The 18,960-nt window shown below is 33.5% G+C and overlaps 1 protein-coding gene across 3 annotated transcripts in view; it reads right to left on the bottom strand.

The window, feature by feature from the left end:
• Positions 1 to 18,960, bottom strand: part of PIK3C3 (phosphatidylinositol 3-kinase catalytic subunit type 3) — a 136,981-nt gene that overhangs the window by 25,656 nt on the left and 92,365 nt on the right. For all 3 annotated transcript variants that reach the window (XM_077900602.1, XM_077900600.1, XM_077900599.1), the window contains 2 exons: positions 15,283 to 15,367; positions 10,374 to 10,448 (listed from right to left, as the gene is read on the bottom strand). In XM_077900602.1, the coding sequence (XP_077756728.1) occupies positions 10,374 to 10,448; positions 15,283 to 15,367 (160 nt within the window). The remainder of the gene's footprint in view (positions 1 to 10,373; positions 10,449 to 15,282; positions 15,368 to 18,960) is intronic.

Here is an 18,960-nt window from a genome sequence, read left to right as displayed (position 1 = left end):
ACATTTACAGCTTAGACTTTAAAAACATTAATACAAGAAATTTCCTTCTAGAAAACAGTTCTTATGGGAAGTTGTTTTGTTTTAAAATTTTTGTATGTTTATTTCCATGAAGATCTATAATAAAATTACCAGATGCTGAGTCTGGATCACCTAGATCCTTATTACTTAGTACTACCTTGTGATTTCAGTGTTTTGGACTGGGTTAGTATTAAACAACAAGGCTACTTCAATTACTTCAGGCTAACACTAACAGAAGCACAATTGGTTATACCTTGAAATTACATGACAACATCCTGAACAAATGAAGGTTATAAAGTAGTTCAAGTAGAGAAAAGTAGTTTAAGAATATTCACATGGGATATATTAATTAACAGCACTCTGAACCCATACTATACTATCTATACCATACTCATACTACAAATGACAATTTCGTGTCAATATTACTTCATCTGTCACGTTAATGTTGTTGGATTACATTTTGCTAATCTGTAACATGATTTAATTCATAAACCTGTTTTTACTTTATAGTTATAGAAGAGTAGATGCATAAGAAGTCAACATCAGGTTTTATATTATATATACTTAAGATTATAAAATGTAACGTCAATACAATGGATCTCACTTCTATTTAAAACAATTCTGTGTATTACTCATGATTGAAAAACACCATTTCAGAATTCCAAAATGGGCTTCACAGGTCCCTAGCCACAATAAAATTGATTTTGGGGGGAAATCCATAGACTCCACCAAATTCCCCAGGGAAAGTCCATGATTCCAAAAAAGATGAGAAACAATTTTTAGAATAAGGAGTTTGATAACTGTAGTGCTTACAAGGGAAGCATTGTCTCCTAATTCTTTAAAAGTTCAAGGGAGTATAAAATCACTGAATTTTCCATGAGTTGGTAAAAAGTCCCTAATCAAATTCTGTTAAGGATTTCACTGACTTCAACAATACATGTATTCTCTGTTCAGCTAAGCTAAGCACTTCATTTTGTGCTTTACTCTCACTCTAAGGTCCCACTTGTTAGACGAATACCATTCTACTCTTCAAGAGGAAAAGAGATGAGAAGCTTACAATATTATAGGTAGAGGTAAACTTTCCTTGGTTTTGTTTAATTCTTTAAATAATTTTTTGTTTTGGGGCACCTGGGTGGCTCGGTCAGTTAAGCATCTGACTCTTGGTTTTGGCTCAGGCCATGATCTCAGGGTCATGGGATCCAGCTCCATGTTGGGCTTTGTGCTCAGTGGGGAGTCTGCTTGACAATTCTCTCCCCCTGTCCCTCCCCCAACTCGTACAAGCCCTCTCTCTGTGAAATAAATGAATCTTCAAAACAAAATGTTTTGTTTCATTACCAATATATGTTTCTAATGATACATAGCACTTGAGCAGATAACCTATCTGACCCATCTTTGATTCAAAACTGATTTTTAAAAATAAATCATACTATCCTACTATCAAACTGTATCAGCCATCATACATGCCTTACTTAATGGGCTCCATCCTTTAATAGGAAACTTAGCTCCACTTTTCTCCATCTCACTACACCCATTACTGGAATTCCAATGTCAGCTCTGCATCATTGCTTGCAAATGGAGAGTATATTTCTAACCTTCTTGTAAGAAAACTCTCAAAGAACAGGATTACTCCTTAATTCTAAGGCATAAAAGATTCAATATCTAACAATGAAACCATTATTATGTTTTGCAAGTTCAAAGAGTCATGTATTCTGAAAAGAGGCTATTAATGTTTTAAGAAAATTCATCCGCGTTGATACCAAAGGGAATGGTTCTTTAAAAGTTAATGTCTAAAATGAAACTTGTAATGATTTAAAACATGCACTTCATGAAATAAAAAAATGCTTAATCCAGATATTCAGGAGGTATGGGCTTATTCAAATCTATTAACAAATCTATTAACAGTCAAGAGTTAAAGTGTACATAAAACAAACTGAATGCTGATTGTAATTGCCTTTTGTCCCTGACTTGCAGTACAAAGGGAATAAGAGGTGCTAATTAAATTTTCTTGTCATTTGAGTAAGTGACATTAACTTATTTCTAAAATTGTAGTCCAGAGTGTAGTTCTTGGGTTAAAGAGAATAGACACTGCTGAAGTAAATAGTATTTCATAGTAGAGGTTATTTTTTTTAATTTCCCTTTGTCTATCTAATAATTATATATGACCAACCTCAAAGCTGTACTTACTACATTTTTTTACACCTAAGCTTAATTCTTCTCTTTGACTCTCTTTTCTCCATAATACACTCTATTTTTTGGAAAATCCCACACAATCCAAAATTCAAATATTCTTCCCTGCCACTCTACTCTATCTATTAACTTAAGTTTCCCACTCTTCAGTTTCTTTGCAAACAACCTGACATTTTACTATTTTTCCACAAAGTGCCTGTGTTACATAAATGTTGTATTTTTCTTATGTTTTCTTATGTGGATATTGAAGTTGTCCTACCATGAAACCTAGAAACAGAGAAGATGGGGAACAACTACTTATTGATACAATGGAACCTCTATTTTTGGAATTAAAAATACTCCCTAAGATACACTCCCAATGCTCCCAATACTTATTAGCTAGTTAAGCCTTAGAATATACTTGGTTAAAGCTATTTTCACTTATAGCTGAAAGCACAGTAACAAAATGTTTTTCAGTAATAATTTTTGAGTAATGAAGAACAGTAAGACATACCTAATTATAGACTAGTATAGACATTCCAATTATCTGCTAAATATTTCATATAATTTTTTTCACATTCAACTGTTAAGATCTTAGGTTTCTTAAGAATAGGCACAAAAGAAAGCTAACTAATGAAAAGGAGGCAAACCACATTTTAGTATATGCGATTCTATGGTCCATTTCTATTCTAGAAAAACACATTTTTAAATCTTCTATGTTTTTATTTTTCCTACAATCATTAAAGCCAATGTAGGTTTTGTTCCTTTAAGTATTCTTTTCTTCTGGAGAACTATTTTAATGTCTAAAGCAGAACAGAAACCCTTTGAAGATAAACAACAACAAAAAAAATGGCCTTTGATAATGAATTCTCAAACTTTTTGTCTCAGGGACCTTTTATACTCTTAAAAACCAGTAAAGATCCAACATAAGCCTTAGTTGGGCTACCTCTATTGATATTTACTGCATTTAAAATGAAAACTGAGACCTTTTAGAGATATGAATCTAAAAATAATAAATCAACAAAATTAAAACATTTTTTTCCTGATTAATAACTATTTTCTTTTTTTTTTAATAACTATTTTCTAATACAAAAAAAAAGAACTGGTGAGATGAGTGGCACTCCTTAGATTTTTCAAATCTCTTTAATGTCTGGCTTAATAGACAGCTGGATTCTCATATTTGCTCTATTTATTATGATATATTGTTTTAAGTAAGAGAATCTTGCCTCCAAATAGATAAGGACTTTTAAGAAGGAAGGACAATTTTAATAATCTTTTCAAGTAATTATGGGTAGTTTTCTTTGCTACAGAAATAAATTCTCAAACCCTATCATATGTACTGAATCAGAAATTGAGCCTGAGGCCCAGCAATCTGTATTAACTTGCTCTCTAGATGATACTGATATAAGCCAAAGCTTGAGGACTTCTCACAGACTTTTTTACTGACAAACAGAACTCTCAACTGCAGTTAGGTCACTGCAGGGGGGGCAGGGCGGGGTGGGGGGGGAACGGGGGACGGACACTGGCAAAGTGAATCATCTCAATGAATTAAAACTCATATTCAATACTAATAGTTACAGTTTCCCTGTGTTGTACAACCTCATTACTTTAAAATTTGACACATTTTTTGTTCAAAGGGTCACTATAAAAATGTAGTAATTTTTTACTAATCTAATTTATGGTTGCTAGTCCATGGTGGAACTTGAATGCTTTAAAGTATATCAAAATCTAATTCCTTCCAAAATTATTTATTGCAAAAGAAAACAAATACAGTGTCTACTCAGCTTTAAGAAATAGGTCACCTGATAAGAAAACTTAAAAAAAAAAAGTAGTATCCAATCTAGTTTTACTACAATAATTGAATTAAGCTTTGCCATATAAAAGGTGATACAAAAGGACGTAAACTGATTTGTCTCTACAATGTGACCTTAAACTAATCCAACCAACCTATATATTACTTGCAAAGGCACTGTTTATTTCAGCTTCTGAGTATTTTTACCAGAATGTGTGTTTTTCCACTTGTCTGAAACCCATAGAAACCCATACATTCTTCATGACTCAAACTAAGTTACTTTCTCCATGAAGTAATTTCCAGCTCCTTAGGCACAAAGAGTAGATAGCACTTTATCATTTTTTTCATTACTTCTAATGAAAATAAATAATGTTTTTTAAAACAAACTTAAAAAAAAAAAAAAAAAAAAGAAAACCTGAACCCTTTATAGAAACTATTAACATTTTCTTTATGGTAGGTTTCAGTAAACATAAGAAGACTGACTTTCTGATACTGAATATTCAAGAAACTTTCAAAAGCTCAGATTTTAAATAATGTCTAAAAAAAAAAAACTATTCACATGAAGGTAAGTCCTTCTCATTACCTAAGCATCTACAGTAATGATTAATAAAGACTAAAAAAGTATTTATGGATTAAAAGGGGTGGTCTTATGTGCCTGGTTCTCTTTTGCATACATCAATTGAGAAAAACCAATCAAACTGGCAAATAATACTAACATTCACGGTCTGTAGGAAAAATAAATTTAGGTAGGAAACATTTTTCTAGAAAAGCTAAAGATGGGTGAAAATAACATGAAAAACTTAGTTCATTTATTCCTTTTAAAAGATTTACTGGGTGCCTAATAATTGCATAAAACTTTTTATGCTCCCTTTTCTCAAGTTCCAGGGAATAAATAAATACAGAAAGTTAATCTATAAGTTATATTTTAGAGTATATTTTACCTACCAAACTAATTAACTTAAATACAGATAGCTTAGGAAGCATCACCATTTGAATAGTAAATAAATTCTATTTTAGATTTTGAACTACTGTGCTTCCCCGAGGATAAAAGAAACATGTTTCTTTTCAAAATATCAAGTTTAGGGATCCCTGGGTGGCGCAGCGGTTTGGCGCCTGCCTTTGGCCCAGGGCGCGATCCTGGAGACCCAGGATCGAATCCCACATCAGGCTCCCGGTGCATGGAGCCTGCTTCTCCCTCTGCCTATGTCTCTGCCTCTCTCTCTGTATGACTATCATAAATAAAATAAAAATTAAAAAAAATATATCAAGTTTACTTTAAAATACAGTAAGAATAAGATGAAATCAATAATCAAATTGACTGTGTCTCTTTTATAAGCTTTCTTATACTGGGGGATCTGGGGCACTCGGTAGGTTAAGCATCCAACTCTTGATTTCAGCTCAGGTCATGATCTCAGGGTGATGAGATTAAGCCTTACGTCAGGGTTCCACACTAGGCCTGGAGCCTACTTAAGATTCTGTTTCCCTCTCTCTTTCCCTCTGCCTGACCCCACCTCAAAAATAAATTAATTAATAAATTAATTAATAAACCTTCTTATACTACTAAAATAAAGAGCCACTTGAGACAAAAGGGAATTTCTGAAATGTGTTATTTTTTATGTCTAAAACCATGATTTCAAAAAAAACCTACATAAGCCAAAAAAGGAAAGCATTCTTAGTTTCTGGTAGTAAAACAAAACAACCATAACAGTTAGCCAGCCTTTAAGGAATGTTTACTATATGCTCAGTACATACAAAAACTCTACCATATTATCTCATTCAACCTTCACACTATCACAAGAGAGGTTCGGTTATTATCTGCACAGTCAGAAAAGAGACTGAGTCACAGATATAAACAACTTACCCAAAATTACCCAATGGTGGAGGGGAAACTTAAACCCAAAAATTTTTACTTTAGAGCCTGAATATTAACTCCTATATGAGGCTGTTCCTCAGAACTAAACAAGGAAGTGAATTTCACATAAAATTAAAGAATGATACAGAAAAGTGTCCAATTATGATAACAATGACTTTCTCAACTTCAAGCTTTCTGACAAAAGGTTCAAACAGTATTTATTACTCTAAAGTGCTATAAGACAGATAAAAAGCCACCACTCGGGGTCCCTGGGTGGTGCAGCAGTTTGGCGCCTGCCTTTGGCCCAGGGCGCGATCCTGGAGACCCGGGATCGAATCCTACGTCGGGCTCCCTGCATGGAGCCTGCTTCTCCCTCTGCCTGTGTCTCTGTCTCTGTCTCTCTCTCTCTGTGACTATCATGAATAAATAAATAAAATCTTTAAAAAAAAAAAAAGCCACCACTCTTCTAACTACAAAAAATGGACAACTCCATATTTGTAAGAACCATCCTTAGGACCTATACAGAACTTTCCCATTACTAGAGACACCTAGCTTCTTGTTTTCATGTGTGAATGTTTTTAAGTTACTTATAAACTAATATTAAATGTTCACCCTATTGTAAAGTCTGTATATCATAAACAATAGTTTTTCACTTATACTGGTCCTTTTTTTTCCTGAAATTTTAAAAAATAGAAACAAAAACAAAAAACTTCCCCTAGAACTGAGATAAACTCAAATCATGTTCCATTTGAGCCCTTCCACAATTGAATTACCCTGGATAAACTTGTAAAAGTCTCCTCAACAAAATAAAAGTAAGTAAGTAAGTAAGTAAATAAATAAATAAATGCAAACTTCCTCAAAGGACACCAACTCTGAAAAAAAAATTGCATGTTTTCCAATCCCATTCTAGAGCTTAAATTTTTAATTTCTTGCCCAGAAAATGCTATATCACTACATTAATAAGTGAAACACCATTCACTCCAAATCTGCTTCAGGAAAACAATGTTATAAGTGATCACATGGCAATACACTGACAAAGGAATTTCCTGACTTTCACATTTATGGTGGATACACATTGCCCTCTGGTGGACAAGCTGAGGATACTTCCACCAAGCTGAAGTATCTACAGCTCAATAAATACTGGCAAAAGTTTCTGGGAAATCTGGAATCGAGACTTCTATTTTGCACTTTTTCACACTATTGTTGTATACATTTTACAATTCTTTCTATGCAGTGAAACATTTTCCTTCACACACTCCTCAAATTATCAATCTAATTCTTTTGTGTCCCACCTAAATTTATAGGTAGAAGAATGTGTTGTGGGCAAATCCCCAAGAGATCCTCAATAAAATGAAATTTAGGTATCTTCTTCCTCTCTGTTCCATCTCACATACCTAGGAACTGGACATACAGGGAATGAGTGGAACTCTGATTACCATTCTAAACCACTTTCATCCCAAAGCAGAGTCATAAACACTAAATCTACTCAAACTGGCAAAACAGAAGACCAAAGGTATCTTACTTTGAAAAATGGGAGAAATGTTATTTATTATTAAGAAAATTGCTCCACTAAGACTGAGATTGGAATGTTATATAAACCAGTCTAAAATTTTAACATGTTATCGTCTGGGTTGAAGGCATAACAGATCCAAAATATACAACGGAAGGGCTTCCTGATATTTGAGGCATTTTTAACTACAAATACTGAAGTGTATTTCCTGCAATGAACCTCATTCAAAAATCACTTTAAATATATAACAGTTGTCTATACTATACAAAGTCTAATTACACTGTACATAATATAACTTAAAACCTCTTTAAATATACTTTCATTTAAAAATAACTATAAACAAAAAATTAAAAAATAAATCATTATAAATTTTTAGAAGTTAAGGAATGCATTATACTTGTTTGTCTTCACATAATTGGTGTTTCCTTACATAATCTAATTTCATTCAAACTGAACTTGAAAATTAAAAACATTTATCCTAGTAAGACTTAAAATTATAACTGTATGACATAAATGGATGAAATAACTAAATAACTAGTTAAGAAAAAATAACTAAAAGGAATGTTTCAAAAGAAAGAGAATATATCTCTCACCTAGCAGTTTTAGATTTTTAAAAAGAATTTTGGAGCACCCTCTAGTGGAAAACTGGTGACAAGACACTTAAAACTTCCTGTTTCTGAAATTTTATATTTCCATTTCCATTTAGCCTGGACCACAGAAGTATATTAAATAGACTCCACTTTCCAAATCTTATTCTTAAAATATCCCTGGTCAACACACACATACACACATACGACAAAGCAATTTTCAAAGTCCAAAAGAAAAAGGTCTGTTACTTATCAATTTCAAAAGGAAAGACAAAATATGTGAAAATCACATTATAAATGTAATGCCACTCTATACAACGAACAATTCCATTGTAATTATAAAATGATTACAACACAAAAACAAATGGAATCACTTTGGTACTTTGATTCTTGTGGTTAAAAATTTAACTGAAGATGAAGAGTTAAGGAAGAATATGGGAAAACTTTTCCCAATTTACATTCTCTCTCCAAATACACTGTAATGTTTTATAAATATCCTTTGCTAAATTGGCAAATTTGGCAAGAAGCTCCATGGCATTCCTTGGTTCTCGTTACCAAAGGGACTGCCTGGCCTTGACACAGACAGACATGTTCCCACATGCAATTTCTACCACAGATAATTTTTCACACTAATTAAAACTGAATATATTAAATTCCAGATGATGTGAATTATTAGGGTTAAGTATATATTAATAATTAGACACATCTGATGTATTGTTACATTTGATGTGTTAAATTCTTGGTATCATAACCTGCAAGAATATTAACAAAACAAAAATGTTCTTACCTGAGAGACCATTTTAAGAGTAATTTCAAATCTATTTTCTGTGGAAGGCTAAAGAAATTTGAATTATTTAGCCCAGAGAAGAAAAGACTACACAGAGAGCAGAAATATTTACTCATTCATTAAGTTAATAGTGATTTATGAATCACTTTAGCTAGGTGTTGTTCAAGGCTCTGGAGGCATGGTAACAACCTGGATGGACAAGGCCTGTGCTCTCATGGAACCTGCATCCCGAATGGGAGGAGGTGATGATGATTAGAAGTCAACAAGCTTCACAGGGACCTAGATTTGTATCTGTTCTGTTCTTTTTAGTATTCCCTAAACCTAGAACAATACCTGACACATAGTAGGTGCTCAATAAATATTTGTTAAATTTTAAATTATCTGAAAAAGAGAGCTTTGCTAGTAAAGAAAACAAAATAACAGAGTAATGGAGAAGGGTGGTATGGCAAGCATACCATTTCAGACCAGAGTTAGAAAAGGCTATTCTAAGGATATGTCACTTGAATTTAGATTGAATAACAAAGTTGGACATGCAACGATCTGAGATAAGAGCTTTCCAGAGAGAAAAACAAGGACATTTGCCTGAGGCAAGAGTGGTCTGACATTCACACATTCAAACTGGTCAGTGTGGGCAAGCCATAACTTTATCACAGTAAAGAGTTTGGATTTTATTCAAATAGTTGGGCAAAAGATGTTGATGGCTTCAAATGGGGTCAAAGCAGTGGAAATGAAGAGAGTTGAGTAACTTCAGAATCCATTTTGGAGAAGAGTAGACCAGATTCTGCTCATAGATTTGATATGTGAGATGACACCAAAAGTAGAATTAAAACTGACTCCTTGGTGGGGCTCCCTGGGTGGCTCAGTGATTTAGTGCCTGCCTTTGGCCCAGGGCGTGATCCTGGAGTCCTGGGATTGAGTCCAACATCAGGTTCCCTGCATGGAGCCTGCTTCTCCCTCGGCCTGTCTCTGCCTCTCTCTCTCTCTCTCTCATGAATAAATAAAATCTTAAAAAAAAAAAAAAAAAGACTCCTGAGCCTGGGGCTTGAACAACTGGATGGATGATGCTGCAATTTACTGAGATGGAAAAAATGAAGTGAGCAGCAGGTATTATTACACAGGTAGTGGAAGAAGGGAACAATTTTTATAACTGGCCACATAATTGGGATACCAAGTAAGTGGTAAGAAATGGACTGAAGTACACAGAGCTGTAAGTTTGGAAGTTGTTTGCTTAGAGATAGTGTTAAAGCCAAGGGGCTCAACAGTTAACAGGAAGAGGGGGATGAGAACGATTATTCCATGAAACTCCAAGGGGAAAAACAAATAAAGACGGGGTTAATGTGAGTTAAGTACAGTTTGGTAAGAGAAAGAACATTCTAATGCTCTAGCTGTACAGTAAGAGACTCGACTCCTTGCATACATTATGGGCTTTACATGAAAGGAGGCATTTTCAGAAGTAAGGGCGAGATGACCATCTGTAGTTACTACTAAAGTGATTCTTGTAAGGGATGGGAGTATCCTTCAAAGATACCATATAAAGGGACTTTTAAGACCTATACAATTTATCTTCACTTATGCAACTTGTTTTGTTACTAAACAGATTCCAGAGTAAACATCATTGGCATATAAAATGTATATACCTGCTAATAGCCATTATTTGTTACCTGTTTTTGTTAGCAAAAGGTTATCCAGGTGTCTGTCTCCAACTCCAAGTATGTATGTAATCACACAATATCCAGCTGCAAATAACAGTTCAGAAAAAGTAGTGAAAAACACATGCAAACCATATACAAATGAATATAAAAGAAGTCTGTGTTACTTTAATTTCAATTTGACTACTTTTTGGTTTCTCACTTAAATTCTCAAATGTGTTATCTTCTTTGAGTCAATGAAGAGTTTACCACTTAAAATTCAATATAAATTGCTATTTGCATGAGAAATAATAACCTGTAGAATTTTGTCAAATTATAAAAATCACTTATATCAAAAGTTAATTCAGGCTTCAGAAACCTTAACTATAACATGATTCTCCCACTTCTCATTTCAAATTGGACACTTGTTACAGATGACAGCAAAAAAAAAGAAGTATCTACAAAAATACACATAATGAAGCAAACTATCCCACAACCCTATTATCTATAAGATAACAAAAGTAAATGCAGGGTTTAAAAGAAAAATCTTTAGATAGAGAAACAATCATGAAGTACCAGCAGACAGAAAAACAACTGAATTCACGTTGAGTGGTAATAGCACTTAAGAAGTTCACAGCACAATCTTCTAAAGTATTAAGAAAAATTACATGAGCAGGGCTAGGGGCAGAGTCACTGGCTCTAGCTTTATTCTTTTATCTTTCTCTCCTAAAAAGTCTAGAAACCTGCCATGTGTTAAAAATGATCAAACAAAATTTAGCAAATGACACCTTTTTGAAGAGTACTTTTTTCCATTCTATTGCTCCTGTTAGTAACCTGACAAGAAATAATTTGCAAACTTACAATGACTACATCAGTATTTACAAAAACATGTTTATTTCAGTTACGATACAGACGAAAGACTGAACCACCTATTAATGACCACATTAATTTCACTGGGTTAATCTTTAATTATTAATCACAGTAACAACTTATTGAAGGTTACTTAGCTTGGCACATTGCATTCATCATCTCTAACCTTTGTAATAATGCTAGTTAAGTATTATAACTACCCTTCAAATGAAAACACCTCAGGCTCCATAAGTTAACAAGATTGTCCAAGGTCACTGAACTTGGATGTGAAACTATGATCCTAAAGTCCTTGTTCATGCCACTTCTGTACTGTATATAGGCCCTGTTCCCCAAAGTGGCTGTTTAGATAGGAGTAACACTCAACAAAATATTTAAGCTCAAATATATTTGTTTAGAAGAACTAATCATATTCTAATTGTAGATAAAATTCTATATTATATATATTTCAAAATATATCCATATATACAGATTATAGGAAAGCATACTATCATTCCAAAAAATGCTTCTACTAACAATTTCACTTAACTGTAACAAATCAGTTACTCTCAAAATACCTGTAGTGTGACAGGAACTTGTCATTTACCTATATACTGTCCTATCTGCTTCCTTAAAACAAAACCAGGATGTGGGGAGTGAGACTGTGCCTAGGAAAGAGAAGGTGCTTCCCAGCCTCGTCTGCACTTAGGCTTGGCCAGGGAACTATAGGCAAATGTAGTTTTGTAATCATTTTGAAAGATGGGGCAGACTGAGCTGGGGAGTGAGCCCTTTAGGTTTTTTCCCCCAGGCTGGCTAGACTGCAAACATGAGGACTGCAAATCTGAGGACTCCATTGGCAACAGTCATTAACGACCACAGGGAAAAGGCCAAGAGAATCACAAAGATCTTGGCTGGCTCTAACCCCTGTAAGCATTTGAAATGACTGCAGTGGCATTGACACTGAGGAACTAGAGGTCATTGAAATAAATGATGAGCAAATACAGCTTGATGACCAAAACTGGGTATGTTCAATGGTCACTTCAATTGATGTTTTTTGAAGTCAAGCGAGATAGCATATGATCCTCTCTCTTTCACATTTATATAAATGGTGGAGATGTGAATTCAGGGTTAATCCTCAGAAGTTTTTAGGACACAGATAATAGATTTAGAACAGTCTGAGATGGCATAGAGTAGATCAGGGGATTTTTAGAGGAACCAAAGCTATTTGACTTCAGCAGAAATACTATACCTGTCAAAAGGATTCTGTCCATTAGTATTCTGACCCCATGTGAAATATAGAATATCGTCAAATTGGTTTTATAATGCAACTTTGATTTAAAGTAAAATACAGAGAAATATTAGACAACTAAACGACTTTCCCTTTACTTAGTAAAGATATGCGTGTAAGAATAATTAGTGTCCTCACATTTACTTGCATGATATAGACTTGACACCTTGCATAATCTGGAAAAAAATGTCACCATAACTATTATCACTTTCTTCTTACACTCTACCCAAAACTTAAAACTTTACTTTCTAAAACAAAAGTTACACATACATCTATATGATAATGTCCGACAATCAGATTCTAGGGCAAAGTGGCTAGCAGCTTATTAATCACTAACTCCTCTAATGAAAAATTCAATTGGCTTTCAACCTTCAATATAATGCTAGGCATTTTATATATAACCAATATAACAAACTCACTGAAATACAAGTGATTTTGTAACACAGCCTATTATAGACGGAAACAAAGGGCTATTCAAAATAAGATGAAGAGAAGGCCTGCCATCAAATCAATTATCAGGGATTTTATCAGGGAATAAATGTGTAATATTGGGGAACAAGAGAGGAACAAGATCCAATTTGAATTTAAGTGTCCAAGAGGTATAATTTAAATGGCTATTTTTTTACATGAAAAATCCAGTCACATTTTCATTAGGTCTTGGAAAAAAATGGAACATTATATAAAAAGTGATTTTATTAAAATTTTCAAATTGTAGTCAATATTCATAAATGATTTATGTGTGTACATATTTCAACTAGAAAAAGTTAGCATTCCTTTATTAAATAGACTTACAATGTAAAAAAGTTTACAGTAACTAAAAGTTCAGTGAAAGACACAAAATAATTAATTGTTGGAGGGCATTTGAAATATTTCATATAACAAGATATTGTGAACTAGGATAAAGATAAAAACCACAAACATCCTTTAACACCCTTTTTTATTCAAGGTGGGAACTAAAGTCCCTCCCTTTGGATCCAGGCAGGGAGGATCTGCTTTGACCAAAAGAGTATGATAGAAATGACAAATGAACAGCTTTCCAGTCCAGGCCTTCAGAAACCAATAATTTCTATTTCCGTCTCTTAGAATATTGGAACCCAGCTCTGAGATGCCCAAGCCACAGAAAGGCCATATACAGGAGACCTGGTTGACAAGCTTTGTTATAAAAGACAGTATGAGGTGTCATGTGAGCGATCTTAGATGTCCATCTTTAGATGATATGTAATTTTTTCAGAATGTAGAAAACAGTTGAAGGTCTGAAAAAACATGAAAGGAGAGAAAGGGTAAAAGGAAAGAAGAAAAGAATGAAAATAAGGCAGGGAGGAGAGAAAGACAAGAAAAATACAGAGTGTGAGAGCAAGGGGAAGTAAAAGAAAGTACATTTTCTCCGGAATGTTTCAATCAATTTTTTTTTTTAGTTCTTAAATCTACACTGTATGTGATCATTTTTATGGATAAACATAGTTACATGTAATACATGTTATATTCTTTCAGTAAAAAATAAGGTAAAAACTCTAAAGGATTTTAATATACACATACATATTTTATTTTCATAATTTTAAAGTTCTCAGGAATATTACATTTTCTTTACACTTTCAGCAAAAAGTGCATCATCAAGTATAAATTTGGTAAGAAACTATGTTGTCTAAAATAATCTGGAATACAACCTCACAGGAACATTGTGAAAAATTTTTTAATGTCTGTATAAGAAGCAGTTTATAAGACATAAAATGATATGAAAGTTTAAATACAATTGTTCTATGTCTATAAAGCCCCTTATTTGCTTCTCCCTAACTTAAGTAATACATACAAATGGGAACAGAAGCATAAAACTTACATAAATAAGAATAACTTATTACATACTATATCCCATCCAGGGCTCAATTCTAGTGTTAACTCCTTTATTAACCCTCCCTTAAACAATATAGTTATTAAAAACAAACAAAGCAAAAACAAAAAACAAAAATAGAACCTCTTAAAATTTAAAAATAATCCTCTAGAATACAAACTTCATGAGGATAGGTAGGCATTAAGTAGTCAAAACATATGAATTCCTATGGCATTCTACCACTCACTTATTTCCAAGAAGGGATCATAAAATAAAATACCATAAGAGGCATCCTCCTAACACAGTTCTTAAGATTTATCTAAAGCATAATTATTGGCAGACTTTTCCCAGAGTCTACTTAATTGTACTTACTCAAACATAAGGAAAATCCAGGGGAAAATTAACAGCTTCCAAGAAGAGATAACTTGTAATTATAACACAGTTAAGTGATTACAAAGATACACTCATTAAAGACTAAATAGAATTTATACCTGTTACCACTCTTATGTCAAAACATTAGTGACTTCTTTTATCAGGATTTTATATCTTTTAATCATCTTCTTATAGAGCATATAAATCTGCTATGATCTGAATATCTGTCCTCCCAAAATTCACATGTTGAAATCCTACCACCCAATGTGATGATATTAGGTGCTTACATCATGAGGGTAGACGCTTCATGAATGGGCTTAGTGCTCTAAAAAATGAGAGTCCATGGAGCTTCCTAGCCCATTTGGACAGATGAAAATACAACAAAAAGTCTTCCACCCAAAAAAAAGGGCCCTTACCTGACCATGTTGGTACCTTATCTTGGACTTGCAGTCTATAAGTCACCCTCTGGTATTTTGTTAGAGCAGCCCAAAAGGACTAAGATAAAATCCTACAATGTGCTAACTGTAAATCTGTATGAATATGGCAACATTGGGATAGCCTATTTCCTTCAGTCCAATGTGTCAGTGGAAAGTACAGCTTGAAAAACTTACCACAGCTTTTAACATACGTGTCCATAACTTCAGCACTGATCCCATTTGGCCCATTCTCACTTGGTGCATATTTTCTAAAGAAGTTCTGAAAAGATATAATTTACATGTTTACAAATTCAATACAATCCTTAAACAAATCAGACATTTTGAAATCATAAGAAATGACCAAGTGTCTAAAGTTTAGTCAATAATTATAAAATGTGGACTTTAAAAAGCATAGTCCGAGAATCAGTCAGTCTTATTACTATGCTTACAGTTAAGATAAAAAAAAAAAAGTATACTACTTTTATACTTTAGGGAAAACATTACATAAAATAAAATAAATTTACTGCTATTTCTCTATGCTCAATCTATCACTTTTTTACCTTTCTTCTGAATGTAAACAATGAGGGATTTGTTTTGGATCATTCTCCTTAAAGTGAACATGATTTATTAAAATTATCTTTTAAGTATAGTTACTGTTACCATTAACAAACCTCCAGTTATAAAACAAATGAGTCAAGGGGATGGAAAGTACAGCACAGGAAATAGAGTCAATAATATTCTTAATAACTTTGTATGGTAACAGACAGTAACTAGATTTATGATGATTATTTTGTAATGTATATAATTGTCAAACACCTCAAAGTAAGTTAATATTGTATGTCAACTATACATCAATAAAAAAAAGCTCAATTAAATTGCATCCAAATTTATAAATTAATTGTAATACAAGTGCTAATAATTCTTAGGGGAAATTAATGGAAAGATAAATATAAGAGAGATGTGAACTGAACAAAAGAATTACAGGGGAAAAATGAGTGCACTAGAGTATCCAAAGAGTCTGGAAACAGTGGGGAAAACAGTGTTTTCTTTTGTTTTTGACTACCAACTGGAACTATTACCTTACATATTAGATTTAGTTAAAGAAAAACAGTATATCTTATTTGAAAATACAAGTTACATGCTGTTAAAAAAAAAAAGTTCATCATGTTTCATCTTTTCTAAACATCCTGTAAGTTTGACAAGGAATCTATGCCTAGAATGTATAAAGAATTCCTATAAATCAATAAAAACCCAAAAGGAAAATGAACAAAAGCTGTAAAGAAGCACATCACAGAAGTAAATAGCCTATACATATATTTTTAAATTCTCAACCTTACGGGTAATTAGGGAAATGCAAACTAAACCACAACAAAATACCAAAATATAAAAAGTCTGATAATACAAAAAAAAATTTTAAAGTCTGACAATACCAAAATTATGCAAAGATGTATAGCGATGAGAAACAGTTTTTTCCAAAAACAATTATTTTGGAAAGCATTTTTTAATTATCTACTGAAGTTGAACATGAGAATAACCTATGACTCAGCAAAACTATTTACAGAGATCATACATGAAAACCAAATATCAGTATACAAACTGCCACTCTACTTATTTTACCAAATCATAATTGCACAGAGCAACATAATAATTGACAACTCCATTACACAATTACTTTAGTTAGAAACTATGTTAAAACTCTACATACACTTTACATCATCTTCAGAACAATCCTAGAGGTAGGTATTATTATCCAGATTTTACAGATGCAGAAACTGAGACCTGAAGGGTATGTTAGTGGGTCAAGGCCTCCTACAAGTTTGATGTGTTAGATGGAATTACAGAATCAACATACGGTTGTACCACAGCTGACCCTTATTGAAGCAAAAGTATACACAGGAGGTTCAGCGTAGGAAAAATACACGGGCAAAGTCTGGAGAAACCCATGTGTAAGCCTTCTGGCTCTCTTTTCTAAGAAGATACACTAAGCCTATTTGCTATTTTTCACCAATAATTTAAAATAAAAAAGGCAGTAATGTGGGTGCAATGTTTCTGTCCAGGGAGGCCTTTGTTAGACACTCATCACTCAAAGTTTTACTGGAAGCTGGTCATATAGACGCCCTCTAGCAACTGCCAAAATTCTAGAGGGAAAGCAAGTTGTTTGCTATAAATTACACATCACAAACTATCTAGGCACATTGAACCATCTTTACGTAGGTTAGGGGACAGAGGATCAACACACTGAAGGCCAAGTTCCCAGGTATCAGTCAAAGGCTAACCTAGCAAGCAGGGCTTTCTAAAAGAAAGAGCTTCAAGTCAGCTATGTTAACTCTACCTTGCACAAAGGGTTAATAAGCTATTCAAGGTTTACAGTTGAAAAGCTATTTGAAAAAATTCAACCCCAGGCAGTTCAATGTTCTGAGCACAAGCTATTTTCTTTTCTTTTTCTTTTATTTTGCCATCTCCCTTCCCACCCACCTTCCCTCTGGTAACCATCTGTTTGTTTTCTATAGGTAAAGTCTGTTTTTTTTTTTTTAATTTGTTTCTTTTCCTTTGTTCACTTGTTTTGTTTCTTAAATTCTACATATGAATGAAATCATATGGTGTTTGTCCTTCTCTGACTGGCTTATTTTACTTATCATTGTATTTCTCTAGATCCATCCATGTTGTTGCAAACGGCAAGATTTCGTTCTTTTTTACAGTTAATTGGTTGAGTAATATTCCATTGCGCATGATGTGTGTGTGTGTGTGTGTGTGTGTGTGTGTATCCCACCTCTTCTTTATCTATTATTCATCTATTGATAGACACTTGGGCTGCTTCCATAATTTAGCTATTGTAAATAATACTCCAATAAACAAAGGGGTGCATATATCCCTTCAATTTAGTGTTTTCGTATTATTTGGTTAAATACACAGTAGTGTAATTATTGGATCATAGGGTAGTTTTAATTTTCTGAGGAACCTCCATACTGTCTTCCACAGTGGCTGCACCAGTTTGCATTCTCACCAACAGTGTTTGAGGGCTCCGTTTTCTCTAATTCCTCGCCAATACTCGAGTCTCCTTATTTTAGACATTTTGACAGGTGTGAAGTGATAACTCACTGTGGTTTGGTTTGCATTTCCCTGATGATGACTGATGTTGAGCATCTTTTCATGTGTCTGTTGGCCATATGGATGTTTTCTTTGGATAAATGTCTGTTCATTCATGTCTTATGCCCATTTTTTAACTGGATTATTTGGTTTTAGGGTGTTGGATTGTATAGTTCTTTATATATTCTGGATACTAACCCTTTATCAGATGTCATTTGCGAACATCATCTCCCATTCAGTACACTGTCTTTTAGTTTTGTTGCTTGTTTCCTTTGCTATGAAGAAGCTTTTTATTTTGATATAGTCCCAATAGTTTATTTTTGCTTTTGTTTCCCTTGTCTCAGGAGACCTCTCTAAAAGGATGTTGCTACAGCTGGTATCAGAGAAATTACTGCCTGTGTTCTATTGTAGGATTTTTATGTTTTTAGGTCTCACATTTAGGTCCTTAATCCATTTTGAGTTTCTTTTTCTGTATGGTGTAAGAAAGTGGTCCACTTTCATTCTTTTGCATGCAGCCGTCCAGTTTCCCCAACTCCATTTGTTGAAAAGACTTTTTCCCATTGCATATTCTTGCCTCTTTTGTCAAAGATTAATTGACCATGTAACTGTGGGTTTATTTATGGGCTTTCTATTCTGTTCCATTGACCTGTGTGTCTATTTTTGTACCAGTACAAAATTGATTATTACAATTTTGTAATATAGTCTAAGGTCTGGAATTACGATACCTCTAGTTTTGTTTTTCTTCTTCAAGATTGCTTTGGTTATTTGAGGTCTTTTGTGGTTCCA

Source organism: Canis aureus, chromosome 6, assembly GCF_053574225.1.
Source record: "Canis aureus isolate CA01 chromosome 6, VMU_Caureus_v.1.0, whole genome shotgun sequence".
Classification (NCBI taxonomy): Eukaryota; Metazoa; Chordata; class Mammalia; order Carnivora; family Canidae; genus Canis; species Canis aureus.
Note: the sequence above shows the minus strand (reverse complement) of the source record. Positions and strands in the feature narration are given on the sequence as shown.